This window comes from Carlito syrichta, unplaced genomic scaffold (genome assembly GCF_000164805.1).
Source record: "Carlito syrichta isolate Samal-C Ts95f unplaced genomic scaffold, Tarsius_syrichta-2.0.1 Scaffold306694, whole genome shotgun sequence".
Lineage (NCBI taxonomy): Eukaryota > Metazoa > Chordata > Mammalia > Primates > Tarsiidae > Carlito > Carlito syrichta.
In genome coordinates, this window is record NW_007250790.1 from 1615311 (window position 1) to 1636465 (window position 21155).

The 21155-nt window shown below is 33.4% G+C and overlaps 1 protein-coding gene across 2 annotated transcripts in view; it reads right to left on the reverse strand.

The window, feature by feature from the left end:
- The window catches only part of PDGFC (platelet derived growth factor C), a 221871-nt gene that overhangs the window by 43458 nt on the left and 157258 nt on the right, over positions 1-21155 (reverse strand). For both annotated transcript variants that reach the window (XM_008063271.1, XM_008063272.1), the window contains one exon: positions 12014-12194. In XM_008063271.1, the coding sequence (XP_008061462.1) occupies positions 12014-12194 (181 nt within the window). The remainder of the gene's footprint in view (positions 1-12013; positions 12195-21155) is intronic.

Sequence of the window (21155 nt, forward strand, 5' to 3'; positions counted from 1 at the left end):
TTTGATTTATTGTAGAGATGAGGTCTCGCCAAGTTGCCCAGGTGAGTCTTGAACCCGTGGACTCAGGCATTCATTCACGTCGGCCTCCCAAAGCGTGGGATTACAGGCTGCGCCCCCGAGCCCGGCCTTATTTGCATCTTAACTTTAAAGGTTACTGTGTGGAGACAGTACAATTTAAACTCCAATATTTACCACAATTTTCATCCACTTAAAAAAATTGATATTTTATAGTTTAGCCATTTTCTCAGCTTCCAAAGTATCCATGACATCATAATCAACAGAAATAGTATGGAGGTGTGTTAGTAGAAAAACAAAGATGGTGAGAGGAGACAGCAAATTTGCTATTCCTTTCTCAATAATCTTTCTCATATTTCCGAAACCAGTCCAGAGGCGGCCTGGCTTGTGAAAACCATAATTGATATATTTACTATATATTTGTGACTTTTTCTGAGTTTTAATCTGAAAAAAATGGTAATAATATTGCATTATGGGGATTAAATGAAATAAAAGGACCCATCATAAGGCCCAGTCCCTTCCTTCAGTCTATGTTCATACTCTTCTGCCCAACTCAACTATTTTCAAATTGATACCATTATGCACGTCCTTTCCAAGAGCTTAGAATATATATGCCTTTCAAATTAAAGTCTTCAGCAATGTTGGGCATTCATCACATTAATCTTTAGTTTTGGTCTAGGACTGTCATAGTATATAAAAATTGACAGTTATATATAATTTGGAAGTTATATATAAACTCAGACTAATGTGATTTCAAAATAATCTAAGTAACAATACTATAAGTAAACCAGGCTCGGTGGCTCAGCCTGTAATCCCGCACTTTGGGAGGCTGAGGTGAGTGGATTGCTGAGCCCACGGGTTCGAGACCTGCCTGGGCAACTTGGCGAGACCTCATCTCTACAATAAATCAAAAAATCAGCCAGGCGTGGTAGCGCGTGCCTGTAATTCTGGCTATTTGGAAGGCTGAGGCGGAAGGATCTCCAGAGCCCAGCAGGTTGAGGCTGCGGCGGCCGGGAGCGGCCACTGCATTGCAGTCTGGGCAACAGAGTGAGACTCCAACTCAAAAAAAAAAAATACTATAAGTATGTCATCTGAGTTAAAGAGATAGGTAAAATTTTAAAAACTCCAGTTTTAATTTTCAGAGCATTAAAAAACATTAATAGCATTACTTAAATAGACAAATCATTGTTGACTACTTATGAGGATAGTATTTTCTAAAATGTATGGATCATATGATGAGCTGTGTAGTGACAGCTACCATGTATCATGAATGAAGCATGGTTAGTGTCCTAGCAAATACAGGCAGACACTAATGTTAAAACAGAGTTCAGGATATATTGAATAGCTGGTAAGTATCAATCCCTATCTACTTTTCAAATGCATAATCCCTTAAGGTCAAAGAAAATAAGAAAGGAGCCAACAGCAATAAAAGTTTGGAAACTGAAAAGCAGATGGATGTGTGGTCATTGGACTGGTGAACTTTAGAAAAGTTTGGCAGGGGCACAGGCAAGAAGCAATCTAATATACATGAAAGAACAATCAAAAAGCTATGGGATTCATTCGGTGGCATTCTAGGTATCTACAGAAGTGGGAATAACAGTGGAGCTAAAAACATGAAGACTGATTGAAAATCTGTTTATGAAACTGTCACACACCTCAAATCTGTTTCCTCTCTTGGTCAAAAACTAACTTATTCCTTGTTCAGATTTGTTCTCTGAGCAGAATTCAACTGAAGATTTATGGACTGAGAAACTCAAGTAAAGTTGGGGATATGAAGGAGATAGAGAAGAAACTGTTATATTTACATTTATGTATTTAATGCTGAAACTCTCAGTGTTAATCTACTCAGCCCCCAGTTCAAGGAGCTGGCAATCAGGCTTCACACTCCCAGAAAAGGGATTAGTGAAATGAGGGTGTTATTGAGGAACTGACAGCCCCTGAGCCTGCCCACAATACAGCAAGCCATTCACATGCACAAAATGTCTAATCAACTTTGTTTTGCTTGTTTGTTTGTTTGTTTTTTTGGAGTCAGAGTTTGACTCTGTTGCCCAGGCTAGAGCGCAGTGACTGATAATGGCTCACTGCAGCACTGACCTTCTGGTCTCAGGCAATCCTTCCATCTTAGCCCCCTAAGTAGTGAGGACGACAGGTGCGCACTGCCATGCCCAGTTAATTTTTTGATTTTTTTTTTTCCATAGAGACAGCATCTCACTATGTTGCCAAATTGGTCTCAAAATCCTGGGCTCAAGTGATTCTCCTGCCTCAGTCTCCCAAAGTTTGGGGATTACAGGCATGAGCCATTGTGTCAGATTCCAATCAATTTATAAGTGGTCAATTTAAATTCTAGACTTAGTCGAATATTCATTTAAGTTTGAGGGTTACCTAGAGGAATTTTCAGTTATGCACGGTTGTAAAATTTTTTATCTCTGATACTTTATTTTCTCAGTATATCCACATAGGCTTCACTCCCTTCCCAAACAAGAAAGTAAACTAAGAGAGTGAAAGACAAAAGATCCAGCAAACAGAGCATCCAAGGCAAGCAAATAGTAAAAGGAATTTCAAGATAATGGCAGGGGGAGATGGCAAGGAGGACAGTTTTGTACCAGTTCTAAAGGTCATCTAGTCCAAATTGTGATAAGTCAACTTGTTCCAGCAAAGATTTCTTCAAGAAGATGAAATTATTAGAAAACCTAATGTGTCTGATGGTATGAAAAAAAGGTCATCACAGTCTATTTTAGGATGAGTCAGTGGAGAATATAAAAGCTTAGCAAACCCCTCAAAAAAATACAACTCTAAGGGAAATGAAAATGGGTTGGAAAGGAAATGTACTCAAGGTATATTTCATGGCTCTGTTATGAAAAATGACTACTTGGTCACCATAATGTTTACAATGAATTTGGATCTGATATAATCGGGATTCAGTGGGTGACGAGATGATGGGAAGTGTCTGTGTGTGTGGTAAAGGCAGAAGGATGAAAGAAGGTGATAGCTTCATCTACCAGGGTGTGAAATCAATAGTTCATAAACCAAAGAATAAAGAAGTAGCAACAAAAGCATGTTACATACAGTCATGGAGGAATTGGAAGAGCTTGCCTACAAAGAGCAGGAAAAAAGTTTAGATTGAGGAAAGGGGTGTAGACTATTACTTTTGTAATAAATCTATGAGAAATACTTGCTGTTTAAAACTGTTTTCAAGATTAAATCACAAAAATTAAATGCAAAAAAAAATGAAGAAAATAAGATATTATGTCTTGGCGGTTGGAAATGTCTTGCTTTACCAACAGAGTCTACCACTGTAGAATGAATGAATATCTATTCTAGAATAGAACTGTGCCATCTGCGAATTACCAGACAATCTTAGTATTGAACAGAAAAGAAGGCAGAGAATGATCTATTATAGTTCCTTGGGTAGCAGACATTGACAGTTGATAAAAATTGATAAAAATTGATAGTCTTTAATATATTGCTTAAAAGAATAGTTACAATAAATGAGAGTGCTAAAAATGGAAAGTCCCACACTTTTTGTAACCCTGAAAAGAACACGTGGATATGTTATTTATTAAATATGTATCCAGAGTTTCCAATATATATTATAAAATATTCATGCTTATTTAAATATAAAAAAAATTTTTCCAAAATCTTGTAGTATAACTCAGTGCATTCTGATTAAATTACAGTTAAGAGCAAGTTTCACTCCAAAATTCAGTGTCAAGAACTTCTGGTATTAGAAACTCTAAGCATGTTTAGTGAAAATACAGATAACTGGGCATTACCTCAGACCAAGAAAATTGGGAACTCTAACATTTGATAATATGCATTTTTAATAACTTCTTCATAACTGTTAAAATATATTTAGATCAAATTTATACTGGATAACTCCTAGAGTTCTTGTTCGATTGCTTACTTATATTTTTCTTTAATCTAAGGATTATGACATTCCCTTGCTCTCAACAATCCCACCTTTGGTTTCAAAATCTTTCTAAATCACTCACATGACATTTATTCTTATACTGTACTTACATAGGCATATTTCTTCTACAAAGCAAATAAGTCATCAGATACCAAGAGCAATATTACATCTTTGAATTTTTTCAAGAAATACCTCATCGGATATTCCTCAACAAAAGTTTGTTGAAAGAGCTAAGAGGAAAATGAATGAGCAAAATGAAGAAAAACTATTTAAGGAATATTTGGACCAAACTTATCTCTAGAGAACAATTCTTTCCATCAGGTTTAGGTTGCCCTATTGACTCCAAGCTTTTTAATTTTGGTGGTTTCAGATATAAAATATGAATCAATCAAATCTGAAGCTTTCAGTTAGTCTACATTTTTAATTACAACCCCCTTATAAAACAACTTACAATAGTCTGTCTGTTTTTTACCATTTCTGCAGTAGTTCTGATTGCCTTTTTCTTTCTAACTACAAATCATACCACCTGTAAAATTCTTTCTTAGATTGCAAGAAAGTAATTGGAACAAAAGGAATCAGTAGAAACTGGAACGGAGATGCCTGTGTCCACAGGGCAGAAGATGGGTTTAAAAATGTATTGAACAGTTCTTAGTCAGGTAAGAGTTTAGCCTCTGCAGCAATTATATAATTTCCTTGATGCAATAAAATACTGTCATCTCAAGACTCCTTGCATAAATATATAAGTACATTGTGTATTTTAATATAAGTCTAATCATCAACAAATGTTTCAGACTATAGTGTAGATATACAGTGCTTGAAATACTTTTTTTCTCTCAATAGTACAAAGAATTCTAAGAACAATATTTTCTCTTAATTTTCTCTTGGTATAAATAAAAATTCATTTTTGAAGTTAGTTGTCAAATGAATGTTCTTCTGGTAAAATTAGCTTAATATAAATATAGGGGAAAATCATGCAATAAGTTATAAAGATTTAACATTTTAAAGTCTTGAGTACATTCTGCTACTTATTTTTTTTTCTTCTGTAGGATTGGTATTATAATATTGCTCTAAGTATTTTTATTCTATGCATGCTGATTTTTTTCTAAGTAAGAAAGTAAACCAATGACTTTGAATCATTGTTTGGGAGTTGGTTAGAATTCTTAACCTAAACTTAAAAGCAAATTTGGCCTTTAGTTCAGACTTTTCTTTACATGATATTAACAGTAAAATAACCTACTGGCATATGTCTGAAGGGATGAAAAAAAAATCCTCCCTCCTTTTCTCCCTCTCACTTCAATATTCACTGAGCCGCTTTGTTCTCTGTATCCTGCATAATTAATAACTACTTTGGCAATCAGTCATGCATTCCTTAATAGCACCTCAGGCATCAAGTGTCCTTCTAACCCCTCCCCACGGAAACCCTATATCCTCCTACAGGGCACACTGGCCAGTGCACTGACTGAACCTCTGGATAAGTCATTTACAAAATCACTCATTATTAAGGAAAAAACATAGTTGAGGTTATAATGTGGCTACAGTACTCACAAACTTATCTTAAATCTCTGTATATAATTTTACTAACAAGAATACAAAATACAAAATATTAAATATCCAAACAAGTGTCACTGATTATATATCTTTAAAAAATGTATAATCATTAAGATCATAGAACAAATTTGGAAGCAACTTAAAAGGTGAATTGAACAAGATTGCTGTGAGTTAATGTACTTTAGTTTATTCATCACTCTCTCTCTTTCCCACCTTGTCAGGCAATAAAAAAACAGGAGGAGAAAAATGTATGGAGTCCATTGGTATGGTGGCCACAACATCTGTTTCTCTTAATCTAAACTGATATGTTATTAAAAGGAAAAAGAGAGCAAATAAATGATTGGAAATATTATCTTACTACTTTTGATCAGAAAACTTATATATAATATTCAATAAAACCATTCAAGAAAATTTAATGGCAACTCAATCATTTTTCATAATGTCAACCCAATTGCAGGAAGAAAAAGAAAATCTTCACATCTCGTAATCATTAAAAAAAATACGTATATTAAAAGCAGTATTATATTCAAGAAGAGTAATTCTATCTATTAAGACAAACAACAAAGACAAATTTAGATTTGCATATTTTACTTAAAAATAGTACGGTTTTTTGAAGCAGTTTTCTGACTAAAATATGCAGGCATTTTTGCTTTTAAGACTGAGTAATAAAATTTTTAATAAGGTCTTTTGATGCTGGAGGAAAGGATATTATTTTCAGTCTCTGTTGGTTTCTTAACATTTTAAATAATGATACTTATGCTACAGTACACAGAGTAAAACATATATAATCTATTATAAATTACTCAAAAATTAAACACGAAATTTTCCTTTCTTTCCAAGAGAACTGAAATGTGTTCTGGGCTTTCACTGTGTGTGGCCTCCAAACAGAAACAAGCTTGCACTGTTTTATTTCAGTTTTGCTTCATTTCTTCCCAAACAATCTCTCACTGCTAATCTACCAGGTCTTCCCCCCCCCCCCTTAGCAGGCAGAAAAAAAAAAAATCAAAGACATTATTAACTCCTTAGGCACAATCATAAAAACTGAATATTGTGTATATCATTTGGCATCAATTTGCATGGATTTATTTTTCAATATTTATTAATGAAGCATGACTGGGAAATAATATTTCCATAAAAGTTCTCTAAAATATCATAAAAAGGCTAAAATTTTAAATTTATGTAGCAAATCTAGTACTTTTTTTAAAGCCACAATTAGCTTTAACTTCAGGTAAATATCTTAAGCCAAAATTATTTTAAAAACGAAACAATCTATAATATCAAGTTAAAATTGTAAAATTGCTCTCAATTTGATTTATGTTTTATTCTAAGGTACTTGGAAATCAAGAAGACAATACTGAAATCTTAATATTATAAAGGAAAGTGTATGTATCCATAATAAATATGTAAAATGTTTAAACATTAGATTAGCATCACTTTACTTAAGCTAATAAGTCATCTCTCATTTAACAATATGCTCTATTATTCTCAAATTGAGGTAAAAAGAGAGTGGATAAATAACCTCATAAGAATGAATGTAATTTTTAAAGGAAACCTGTGTGGCAAAAACTGTTTCTGAGAATATTAACTAATGTATTAAAGCTCTACCACTAAGACACATGGAATCAGAGCCAAGGAGTTTTAAAGGTTGACCAGAATCTGATATCCATCCATGCTCCCAAAAAAGACTGCAGAATTATGTCTTTACTGACCAGAATCTGATATCCATCCATGCTCCCAAAAAAGACTGCAGAATTATGTCTTTACTTTAAAAATATAAATAATTTTGAAATAAACTTCCTCTAGAAAATAAATTTCCCTAGAAAAAATGTGACTGAACTTAAAGAATTTAAGAATTAAAGAATTTCAAGAATTTTTTTTTTTTTTTTTAAGTTGAAGTCTCATTCTGTCACCCTGGCTGGAGTGCTATGGCATATTCACAGCCACCCCAGTGTTGACCTGCTGGGCTCCGGCCACCCTTCCGTCTCAGCTTTCCAAGTAGCCGGACTACAGGCGCACTACTATGCCTGGCTAATTTTTTTTTTATTTATTGTAGAGATGAGGTCTCACCAAGTTGCCCGGGCTGGTCTTGAACCCTCAGGCTCAGGCAATCCCTTCGCTTCGGCCTCCCAAAGTGCTGGGATTACAGGCTGAGCCATGGAACCCGGCCTAAAGATTTTTTTCTGCACATAAGAACATGCAAAATAGTCATTGGGCTGATTATAAGAAAGCAGGTAAGACTGATTATACACACGAATGCTTATACAATCATTAGTAAGCACTATTTCTTTAACTTCAGTGAATGCGCTACTAATTCTCACTGCTCCCCCTTACCCTCCACCAAAAAAAGGGAAACCAGAACAAGTCTTTAAGTAAAGCAAGAATGTGTTTTTGGTAATGTAGCTTGATATATCAGGACAAGGAGAATACCTGGTGTCATTACTATGATTCCACAGCTTTCTAGTCTATAAATCATCTCTACTGTGAGACGAAAACAAAGGTAAAAATATAGTAAATGAGAAGTTAGTACAGCTTAATATGGGTTTTAGCCAACTTTAAGAGGAAATGGCTGAATTTCAATGAAAGCTTAATGAGTTGCTGCAATGTGTCTGCATTGGGCTAGGTGACCCTAACAAATTTCAATACAAGATGTTAATATTCTACTAAGGAATAGTGTGGTTAATATTTTTATGATTACAAATTTAAGAAGCCATTAAGGCCAGTGGCTCCTAAGGTCCTACTTTGCAGCAGTGAGTTTGTAATCAGTGAGACCATTGCTTCTGGGGAACTGGGTGTGCTACTATGAAGTTTATTGAGGGTAAAAAGGGAAAAAAACAAGGATGTCAGAGATGATTCAGAAGCTTGGAGGGGCACTTGCCCCTGAGCAAATGCCACAAGAACTTTTTAGTCTGCTGTCCAAGAGCACATTTTCTTCCTTCAGGCTTTCTTCATCTGATACACAGATAAGATTGATGGACTAGGCCCAGCTAGTGAGTGTGTGTGTGTATGGTGGGGAGGGGGGGAGACTTTGGGGGGTGGAAGGGTTTGTGGAGGGAGGGATGTCATTTAGCAGTATACAATGATAAATCAAAACGTTCTGCAAGTCTTAAAAGCATAATCACTTGTCAAATTTTCACTCATCAAATCTCACCCTTTTGCGGGCTATTATTAAGAGTTCAATGAATGTGACTGTAAGTAAGGAGAGATGGATGTATGGAACTGAAACAACAACCAGGTGAGAAAATGGCAGGCAAATTGAACAAAGAAGAACCAAAGTTTGTGATTTTATAAAATTCATGTATCAGTAATTCCTCCAGAAAACAATCTTAACATATTAAAATTATCAAGTTACATTTATTAGGCAATAAGGATCATAATTTAACATTTCTTCCAGCTCATGGACTCCTGTTTTCCTAAACCCAGTCAGTTTAATTATAAGATCTCCTATGCCTTTTCTTCACATAACTCCATTATCTACAGCCTGGTACAGGTCAATTCATTGCTCAATAGAGGCCAGGAAAGTAGACACAGCCCGCTAAAGTTCATATTGACAATTTATCAAACTATTTCAACAACCACTTAAATCAAGTACTGAATTTAGTTTTAATGATGGAAGCAGTGGAACACATTTGACCTAAAATCTCTCAGAGGTAAGTCTGGTTTCAGTCACAGTAAATCTCTGATAATAGGTCAAAACCAGGTGGCAAGGCCTTTCTTTCTTAGCCAAAAGGATGGGTGGCACTTTCAATAAATCTTTGTGTCCTTTATCTCATCACAAGCTTGTGAATAGGATATATAAGGTGAATCCTCTATTAATTGAGCTGGCTGACTGTGTTGCACGATCAACTTGGCATTCAAATATTTACTGAGAGACTGTTATGTACTTAGAACGAAGCTAGGTGCTATCACCATTACACATATACGTGTTATATTTACATATTTACTTAATCTAGACAACTCCTTAGAATACACTAGATAACCCGTGTGCTCATAAAATCAAAGAAGGACAATCTTTAGAGGTGGCCTATATATATTCTAGCTTTCATGTTTTATTCTGTAGCAGGATAGTAGATTGCTCTTTAAACACATTTAAATTAGTATGATATGAAGAGAGTAATTTATTTAAAATGCAAATTCTCTTCTTAGTCTAAAATTTATTTTGTCACAGGTTTGAGATCAATAAAACCTCTGTTCTCTTAAAGACCTACTAGCATGTTTTAATCTACAATTTAATTATTCTATATTTAAATATGTAAGAACCTCAGATGTGCTAAAACCTAAACTAAAAATGTGAATCAAACCACTTTGTGAAAGTGTTGCCATGGCTCCCAAGGCCACCTTAGGTTAAAAATAAATAAATAAAACTTATAAGTTTGGTGAAGCAAGATACTGTAAAAGTATGTTAAATAGATTCTTAGTGGCTTTATTCAAGCAAATAATCACAGTATCAAAGCACTACCTATTAATAGTGTTTTTAAAAATGTAAATGTTTGCCTACTATTAACATTTTTTTTTTTTTTTTAAGTTGGAGTCTCACTCAGTCGCCCAGACTGGAGTGCAGTGGCCGCTCCCAGCCACCGCAGCCTCGCCTGCTGGGCTCCGGCGATCCTTCCGCCTCAGCCTTCCAAGTAGCCGGAATTACAGGCATGCGCTAACACGCCCGGCTGATTTTTTGATTTATTGTAGAGACGAGGTCTCGCTGCCCAGGCGGGTCTCGAACCCGCGGGCTCAGGCAATCCACTTATTTCTGCTTAAATTATTAAATTTTAAAAATATTAAATTGTTAAATAAGTGTTTTTAAAATCTGGAAAATAACAAAGAAAATGGCAGAGAAGCTACACTAGCAAAAATATTACAGAATGGAATACAGATATAGTTATCTTAAATTGTATATACAAGACATCTGATCAAGATTTACAAAATAAATTTGTAACATATTTTAGAGACAACTTCTTTAACTTAAATCATGCACAGTCAATGATTCCAACATTACTAAATATATCATTTTCAAACATCAGCGTGCATTTTATTGCTTTTTTTTAAGCTATATTCTCAACCAGTATTTAAAATTCCTTCCTTTAATCAGTTGCCTAGAGAGTATTCCACAGACTTCTGAGCAATCGACAGATAAAACTTCTACTTAAGGATGCAAAATGAATGTACAAAATTATATATTGAGTTCATATTTTCTAATTTGCTTCATGAATTTTTGGTTTCTTATGTGCAGCCTTTTTATACCTATTAAGAATATCTGTTGTAATGCATGCAGCTCACAACCATGTTGTGTTCCCAGTGTGCCTACTAACTTACTAAATCTTCTGTCAAGCTCATTAAATATATCAACTTTTAAAACTTTTAAATTATACTGCTACTGATTATATTTAAAAGGTATACTAGAAGAAATCATTATATTGTATAAGAATTTCTGAATTACTATTATAAACAGAATGAGATACAAATTGCAAAAGCATTTTTAATATTTTTGTTGTAGTAAAACAAATAGATACACACAATTGGAATAAACAAAATATAATTATAATTAGACAAAATAGGCAGATTTCTTAAATTTCAGTGAGAATTTCAAAAATTCCTTTTTTGGGAGTATAAAAGCCCATCAGTATTACTAAAAAAATGACAAATATTAAGAAAAGAAGAAAAAGAAGATGACTAATTTTACAAATATATTGATTAAAAAATTAATATTTAATAAGTTTCCTTTCTGCCCTAAAAAATAAAAATTAAAATGTTATGCAATATTTATAAACATATGCAAAAAATTTCATGGATACAGAAAGAAATGATGCCATATGAATGGGGAAAAAAGTCAAAGATCACAAAAGAAAATTATAAAGCAATAAGAAAAAAATCACAGAAACTTTTAAGGCAATATGAACATAAAATTAGTTAAAATGGTATTAATCTCAGTGTTGGCTTTCGAGCTCTACAATGTAGTTATTTCAAAATCTATACTTGAATTTGAAAATAAGAATACAAAGTACTACGCAATCTCCAAAATTTACATCTTTAAAGAGCACCCTAATATAGTTCCATCAGCAAAATGTAAAACAGTATCATATAAGAAAGGGTCACAAAATGCTATAAAATTATATATTTTTTTACTTAACATGGCTCAAACTAGAAATTAATTCAGAAGGACATTCTAAATTTTGATATTGACTCCTAAACTATAAACAGGTAATAAATAACACACATTTTCTTATTTTTCTCAGGAGAAAATCCCTCTGTAATTTCCCACTAATACTGAAATACTAGTCAGTGATTTTGAGGTAGGAGGTATGCTTCAATCTTACAAATGTAAAAATATTTTATCTTGTTGCATTGATAAAATTTTTGACATTGCTATTGATTAACAGTGGTGGCATTTAAGTTATTTGTGATAAATACAATGACATTTATGCAAAAAAGAAATCCAAACTAGGAAAATAATTTTTTCATTTGTTTTCTAACTCTGTTTAAAAGGGAGGAAAAACGTAAACAAATAGCTAGCCCAATTAAATAAGGGAATCTCAAAGTGGTACTTACTGGCATGACAATGTTGTAGTGGATGCAGAACCCAGGTTCAGAAGGAAAATATTCATCAGATACAAATCTTATCCTGATTTGATTTCCTTTCGAAATCTGTTTTCCTGGTACAGCATCAGAACCACACCAGCGCCCTAATATAGTTCCATCACTGGGTTCCTCAACTTCTACAAAATCATACCTGCAAAAAAGACAAAAGGGAAAGGTACATGAAGTCATGATTTGGTGTCCTGGGAATTCCAGATTCCATGTCTATGAAAGCTATGGGCCTATAAACAAAAATGAGTTGATCCCAAATTTAACTGGCCACATATAGTTGAAGATTCCAAAGAAAAGACACAACTAAAAATAAGATTCCAAATGAAGAAATATCAGTCTTCTATTTAAGGTACTCCTGTGTTTCTGTTTACAAATTCCAAATTCACCAAGTAGCCATCTTAAAACTTAGATATTTTGTAAAGAACGACCATATCTTACATTCAATTTGTGAAGTGAATTTCCATTTGGACATGATAGTCTGACTCCACTCTTAATTCCCATTTTATTGCCCATGAGTTTCTGAGAGTGAGTTTCTTTTACCCTTGACTCCCTTCTTCATCATGACACAAACTTTCCTAGGGCCACTTCCTTGCATACATAACCTTCACACCTCACTTTGTCCTGGACAGCCTTGGTGAGACCTTCTTAGGTATACTCACCTCACTGTCTTCTTTCTCTCTTTGAATAAATACATATTTTTAACATTAAACATATATATGTAAGTGACTCATTTACTTAGGCTGTTAATCCTTGAAGAAGGAAACTAAAGAAAGTTCTTAAATACTTTGATTTTACATTACAATATAGGCAGTATCTTAAACATGTGCAATAAATGATTGTTTTAAACAAATGCCAACTTTGGTTTGAGGGGTTTAGATCAATGTTCCTCACTGACAGCAGAATTGTCCCATGAGAGTGCTTCAGAAATCGGTAGCAACATTCTGTTGTCTCAATGATTGGGGGTGAGACAGGCACTACAGAAATGTAGTGGGCAGGGTTCAGAAACAATATTGGAAAGTTCTGAAAATGAGTATTTGCCTCATATTCCCCACACCTTTCAAAATATTTCTCTAGACATTTCATGTAGGTAAAATAATTTTTACTATAGTTCATCTGAATCTGAAACCTAAAATAATCTCATGTATGCACATATATATGCATTGTACTGTGGCAGTTTAAGATGCATTTTCAACAAATTCAATTATCAAATAAATTGAGGGAGGTATTTGTATTTTGTGTGGAAATTTACCAAGAGTTGCTCACTATTTCAGAAAAACATGTCACTAACAGGGATACTGGTTATATTATTTGCAACTCAATTATAATAATTAAACATATTCATATTAGTCTGTATATATACCTGTCACCTTCACAATGAGTCTACTTAAAAGATGCAAACAACTGACTACTTCCTTTTATTTTTCTACTGAAGTTGTTACTGTCCATTTATACATTGAAATACATTATTTTTAATATAAATTACCTGGCTATTATTTCATCTTTATATAGCATGCAGTTCATTACATTTAGTTTTTAAACAATTTAATGTATAAAAAGTTGATTGCTTCTGTGAAATGCATTTTAGAATACTAAAAGGGCATTGCAAAATTTTTGTTAAAAGAGAGTCTGACATGGCTGAAAACCAATTATAGATTTAAAAAAAAACTAAATTCAGTAGAAGCCAAACAACTAAAAAATATATATTTTATGTAGCATTAAATATACAGAAGAAAACATTGTTAAAAGAACAAGGTATGTTATGAGTCTTCTTCCTAAGGAAGTATCTAAAACTCTTTCATGCATGTAACTTACTAACTTACTATTCCAGTCTCATTTTCCTCATTGGTAAAATGGTAAGTTAAGGATAATGCCATCTAATTCACAGGAATATTTTTTAAAAGGAAAAATAAGGCATTACACGTGCAGTGCCTAGAGCACTGTTGGCACAGAGTTACCAGTCACAAAAGTTTGTTCCCCATTTCTGTCCTGTACTCCTCCCCCACTTCCAGACCTACTTTTTAACAAAACCTTGGGAGTATGAAAGCAAGATGTAAGAAAACACAAATATAAAGAGGGTTTATGTTGAGTTATGGGTCATAAACTACAAATACATAAGTCAGCCAGTGTAACAATTCCTGCAGTTCTGGCATATCCGTGTGTGGGATGGGGAAGGGGTGGTAACGGCAAGGGGGAGTTGGGTAGAGCAGACTCACATATATTTCAAATATATTTGGTACAACAGTTGATAATGATCACATTTATCAAATGATAATTTTTACATCAAGATTGTCTACATGTGAAACAAAACTTCTATTCACAGAGTATCTGTCTATCTGTGTTTGGGAGGTAAACCTATCTGATGTGGGTTACCACCACTCATTCTACAGGTATTTATGAAGCACTGACTTTGTGCAAACTGCTGAGCTAGATTCTCATGATACAAATATGTAACTGTAGCTTCTTTGGGTTTTGGGTCTGTAAAACACATTGATAAATCAGTACTCAAATGAGCACGTGTAAGAAATACTGTGGAATACTGGAAGAGAAAGAGTAATTCTATACAGTGAGATTAAGATTCATTTACAAAGGACTTGACATTTGGGCTATCAATGAGTATTGATTGACCGGGATGAAAAGGGAGGAAAACGGAAATGCATTCTGGTGAGAAGCACAATATGTAAGATGTAATCGAAGAAAGGAGGGGCTATGCATGGCCAATTGTGAATAGAGGATGGAAAAAAAATGTAGATGCAGATCAAGGTGGAAAAATAGATGGAGGTGAGAAGGTCTTGGTATTTCAGAGTAAGATGTTAAGAATATCATTTTTCAGTTCAACATTATAAACAGATGGGCATAGTTTTGATGGACTCTATTTCTCTTTAAAAATTTCAAGTTCAGATTTTTAAAAAATGGAATTTAGTAGGAAACTTGGAAACCTGGCTTAAAAAAAAAAAAAAAAAGATTGCGGAATGCTAAATCTCATTAGCGTTAGTATGACTCTGTGAGGACTAATCAGAATTAGTGTCAGGCCCTGGAGCAAGCTCTCTTTATTTTAGTCTCTTATCCCCAGCACCTTCATCCCAGGCACAAGGTTAATCTTAAATCTGTATTGGATGAGTAAAGAAATGAAAACTTGGTCTTCACAGCAACTGAGGCTAAATGGAAACAGCTTTAGATGAGGCATGTTCTTTCTAGTTTTAAAAAACCCCCATCTACTTTCTATATTTTTTAAACACCCAGATCTCTTTGTTTATTTATATTTGCCCCTGTTGGTGCCTGACTTTGCTCTCCTTGCACTTACAAGGGAGAACCTTGGAGGTTCTGTCGAGGGAAGTAATGGAGACATGGAACCCTCATGGATTTGAGGAATGCCAAGAAATAATAACATTTCAAGTGTGGGGCACAAGAGAAGATCCTTTACCAAGGGCATCCTGAGGAATGTCAGAGAAACAAGAGGAACGTCATCATGAGTGATTGTGCAGAAGCTAAGCCGTTAGGGAAGAAGGAATTACACCCGAAGCAGGAATGGTCAACAGTGCCAAGGGCCAAAGAGATGTCAAAGAGTCAAAAAACCAAAATGTATTCATTGGATTTGTGCTTTAGGAAGTAATTTTCAATAAACTGCTGAGGCAGGACACATTGTGTCAAAAAATTTTCTTGAGACTATTTTTCAAAATAACTGTTATAATCTTTCTAAATATAAACGGCATCCTAAAATAAAGGAATATCCTGTTCAAGAAGTCTCAAATTAGCAACTCACATAGCTACTTAACTATATAAAATTTTTGTTTTATTTCCGTAAAACAATAAATCGCACTATACATTTACCTGTACCTTCTTTAAAAGTGTTTTAAAGGGGTTTTTAACCAAACACAGAAACATGTGGATGTTCAAAGTTTATAAAGAAACAATTATAAAGTTTATAAAGAAACAATCTTAATTTTGGCCTAATCTAATTTATATTCTGATACAAAAATCACTGCCCTGCAAATAGAAAACGGCTGATAAACACATTATTACTTATTTTATGAAGACTTTCTCTTGAATTTGATCCATTTATAAAATCAACTTAATCTTCAAAAAAAATTTCTGGATTTGCAGCTAGACAGCTGGCAATTAATTCTTACATGCTCATGCAAGTCTGTTGCATACATTCATCACAGTGCTTTAAAAAACCTGTATAGTTTTGCATTCCATAACGGTTAAATGAAATGAACACCTAAAAAGTTACCATGTTCTTTGACTATAAAACAGCAGAACTCTGCATATGCTACTAATTGTTTCATAGTAAATTAGGAGTCTTAAGATTTTTTTCAGAACTGGCATCATACAGAAATATAATTCTAAGATTTATCTAATTGTTCTACTGTCAATTGCTACCAACAATTGCTAAGATTCTATGGGATTTGAAAGTATTAATGAAATAATTATTTACTAAGACTTAGTTTTTTCTCTTAATCATAAAACACTAAATCCTTTGGCTAAAGGATATGTTTATAAAAATAGCATTTTTTAAAAACTTAGATATGGTTCACGATCATGTAAAATAGATAAACTGAAGATCAACCTTGAAAGTGTGCCCATGTCTCATTGTTGATATCTCCTCTTTAATATAGCAAAGAAAACCAAAACAAAACAAAAACCCACATGCACATGCATACATAAATACCATTGATTACATATTTCATTTCAACTTGTTTGAGAATGTACAGCGAGATTGGAAAAAGAATAATGCATTAAATCCAGTCTTCTTCTCTAATAATATGAGACTTTCCTTTTTTTTCTGACAGAATGTTACTTCCAGAATATAGAATTCATAGCAGAAGCTGGTTGGTTGCTATACTTTGACATAGCTCAAACTTCAAGAAGAGAATGAAGAGAGAAAATAATGACTAAAATCACGTTGGCAGGCCACAGTCAAATGACAGGGAAATAATAAAACTAAGCAATTTTGACACATAAAAGTGAAATCATATAACACAATAATCCTTACATTCAGAAATCTATATGTGTCCGGGTGACTGTTCTGGAGACAAGGTAATCCTTACAATACACTCTCCAGTATTAATTTCCAACGTGCACAGTTGTCCACATCAGTATTTAAAGGATTTACTAAGCCTATTTTATGAGCCAATCAAACATCACTTTCTCATGGCAACATGATACAGAGCACACAGCTCTAAGTGGTTTATAATGATCACTCCCTTTCTCTAACATACCCCTGGGGACCCAGGGAGGATTTATATTCTTTTATGTTTAACAAACAAGTCTGGTGTTGTAGACAAAATTTCCATTCTCAAGTGGGAATTTAAAAACTGTGAGGATATGAAGACTCCTTTCTTACTCTTAAGAATTGTAAGGAGTATACCAAAGAAAGAAATTCACTGGTAAACATAATTGTCAGACACCCAGCTTCTTTCAATAAAAATAAAACAACCTTGCAAAACAGGCTATTTCCAGTTCATACTAACTAAAACCCTGTCAATTAAATCTACCCCATGAATTATCGAACCTGACGGTAGTGTGAAACCCTGCCAACAAATGAGTGTGGATTTTAAAAAGGCCTAGTTCTGCAAGTGTCAACTGGAGTCTGAGCTTGTTGGGAAATGTAATAAAAGTAAAAAGATGACAATTATTCTACAGTGTTTATTGGCTTATACTTGTTAAGCATAATGCAACTCATATACAGAAATAGAAGTTTTAAACTCTATTTGGACACCAAAATGTTTATCTATGCTTTTACTTATATTAAAAATATTTTTTAAGTAATAAACACTTAAAAAAATAAATCCTATATGGCAGGAACTTTTTTTCTCCCTTTCCCTTTTTTTTGGCACTTCTGATAGATTAACCTATTTAACACAGCAAGCATTAAAAGCACTGTTACTGTGCCCAGTTTTTAGGTTACAAAAGACAGAAAAGCGAAGTAACTTTGCCAAGGTCACACAGCAACTAAATTTAAGTCAAGTCTTCAATTATGAAACTCCAGAGTTCAAAGTTCATGCCCTTAATTGCTAAGCTATGCTGCTTACTATATTTAAAATATGCCTTTACAATTATATCTACTTTATTCTAAGGCCAGATTCAGAGACTTTATGTATCTTCATTCAAATTAATCAAATGGTCTTCTTCAATGGCTAAATAAATATTAGAGCCATTACAAATAAAACTGACCAGTTAAGTTGGTAATATGGGTATATAAATTTCACAGATATTTATTTTAATTAATTTGGTAATATTTACTATCAGGAATTCTAAATTCCTTATGGAGAATTTTAAACCTATGTAGGAAATGTGTAAGTCAAACCAACAAGCATGCTTCACAACACATGAAGGAAAAATTCTCATCAAAACATGAGAGTTCCATCTGAGAGAAATGCTTAAAATTGTATGTGGTGGGCAATTAGTAGTCTAAAATTATTTATCACTAAATAAAAATACTACAATCTATAAGCCAGGAATTCAACTTACAAAGCTAGAAAAATTAAGGAAAGCAAAAGAAATTATAAGGAGAAAACGAATGAAGACAAAATTTGTAAGGGATATAATAAAAAATAAAAGTAAAAATCAGAATTAAAACTAAAAACTGGTTTTCAACAAGGAGGGAAAGAGAGAAAGAGACAGAAAGAGTAATAATTAAGAATTTACAAAGTTAGCAATGAGGGAGACGATACAATTACAGATAAGGATATATTTAAAATGTATATCTGTAACTTTGTGCCAATTAAACCTGAAAAACTAGATGACATATAAATTACCAATATTTACTGAAAAAGGAAATAAAGTTGAGACTCAGAACTTTAGAATATATTGAAAAGTTGTCAAATATATATCAATATAAAGATGTGATGTAATCATTATCATTTTTTAGCAATAAAGTATTTTAAAGTAAGGTATGTACATTGCTTTTTAAATACAATGCCATTGCACACCTAATAGAATGCAGTATAGTGTAAACTTAAGTTTTATTTATACCAGGAAGCCAAGAAATTAATGTGATGCTATTGTGATATTTGCTGTATTGTGATGTCTGGAACTTAACCATCAATATCTCTGAGGTATGTTTGTAAATACTTAGTGGATGAGTATGGGTTCAGCTCATGAATATGAGGATGGATATAAGAATGATCTTTTGGAATATTAAAAGAACAAAAACTGTATGATCATACTAATAAATGCTGAAATAATATTTTAAAAAATCAACTACTTAGATAAAAACTGAATAAATGATGAATAACATAAAACTTTCAAATTGAGCCCAAAAATTATGTAACAAAAACTATCTGTGAGCACTCTTAAATAAACCTAAAGTCGTTCTCATTAAAATTAGAACAAAAATCACCAGCTGTTTGCGACATTTTAGGGGGAGAGTCTAGTTGATTTTGTAATAGATTAAAAGTTGTAACAGAGACAAATTATCCTTAGTTGATAACAGATTCCCTTGAGAAAAGACTGTGACTGGGTAAGCACAAACTCTAGAAGGGTTTAGCAGTAATTTGAGAGTGCAGTGAGATGGCTTGGAGTACATAGCATATGGAAGGTGGAACTTACCCCAGTAAATGGTGACATGCTGCATATATATTTAAGGTAGATCTGACAGGAATTGGTGTGGAGTATAAAGACAAAAGTCAAAAATGATTCTAAAGTTTTTAGCTTTTAAAAAGCCAGAAAAGTTAGATAATTGAGTAAAGTGACCACTATAGAATGTACATACAAATATCAATACAGTAATTTTTTCTTTATGACAGAATAAAACAAACTAAATAGGGAAAATTTTCCTTTCATAGTAGAATTTTAAAATGCATAGCAATAAAATTATCCAATAAAGTATGAATACTAAATGAGGAAACACAATATTACTGGATGACAAAAAGTCATAAATTTTTATCAAAATCCCCATAAGCCTTCTAAAACATTTGTATAAAATAATAATCATATTAACAAAGTAAACATTATATGATTAAGGCATCCTATGAACCAGATTCTTCATAAATGTTAACTCATCAGATTGTCAGGCACATTCCCATCTGATTACTATTATTTTACCTATTTTAGAAATACAGAGGTTACAACATAACAAGGTCAAAACTCATACAGGTAGGAGTAATAGAGCTGGGGCAGAAACCTAGCTCTAGTTGCTATTTATAATCAGTCATTATTTATAATCCACTATTGAAAATTCTGCTTTAAACTCTACAAACCTTCTTCTACAAAATGACAATAACATTCATTAACCCTCAATGTTGCTGTGATGATTAAAAGAAAGAATGTATATAAAGTGTTTAGCATAATGCCTAACAACAAGTTGCTCAATAAGTGGTAGTTTTGTTTTATTTTATAATTGTTATTATTGCAACAATCTAGACAACCCATGGAAGACTTCACTGTGTAGAAAAGCAGACCTCAAAACTCACACAGTGATATGCTGCATATATCACTACTTAAAAAAATTAAATATCTTTCATTTATTTTAATTGGTTAATGAAAATTGTGTGAAATTATGAGGTACAATGTATGTTTTGAACACTATTGATGGGAATGGAAACTAGTACAGACATTTGGGAACATTTTCCTCAAAAAACTAAAAGTAGAATTACCATATGATCCAGCAATCCTACTACTGGGTATATATTCAAAGGAATTGCAATGGTTAAGTTAAAGAGATAGCTACACTCTCATGTTCACTTCAGCAGTATTCACAATAGACAAGAATTTGAAGCAGTCTAAGTGTCCATCAATGAATGAATGGTAAAGAATATGTGGGGTGTGTGTGTGTATGTGTGTGTGTGTGTGTGTGTGTGTATGTATGTATATGCATATATGTATGTACATATGTGTGTGAGCATAAGGGGGTGTCAAAAAATATATGCACTACTTTTTTTGGGGGGGAGAATAGGAGTCTCACTCTGTCACTCAGGCTAGAGTGCAGTGACAGACTCATGTCTACTGCAGTCTCCGCCTGCTGGGCTTAGGCCATCCTTCCGCCTCAGCCTTTCACGTAGCTGGAACTCTAGGTGTGCACCACCATGCCCAGCTAATTCTTTGATTTATTGTAGAGATGAGGTCTCATCAAGTTGCCCAGGCTGGTCTCGAATCCCTGGAC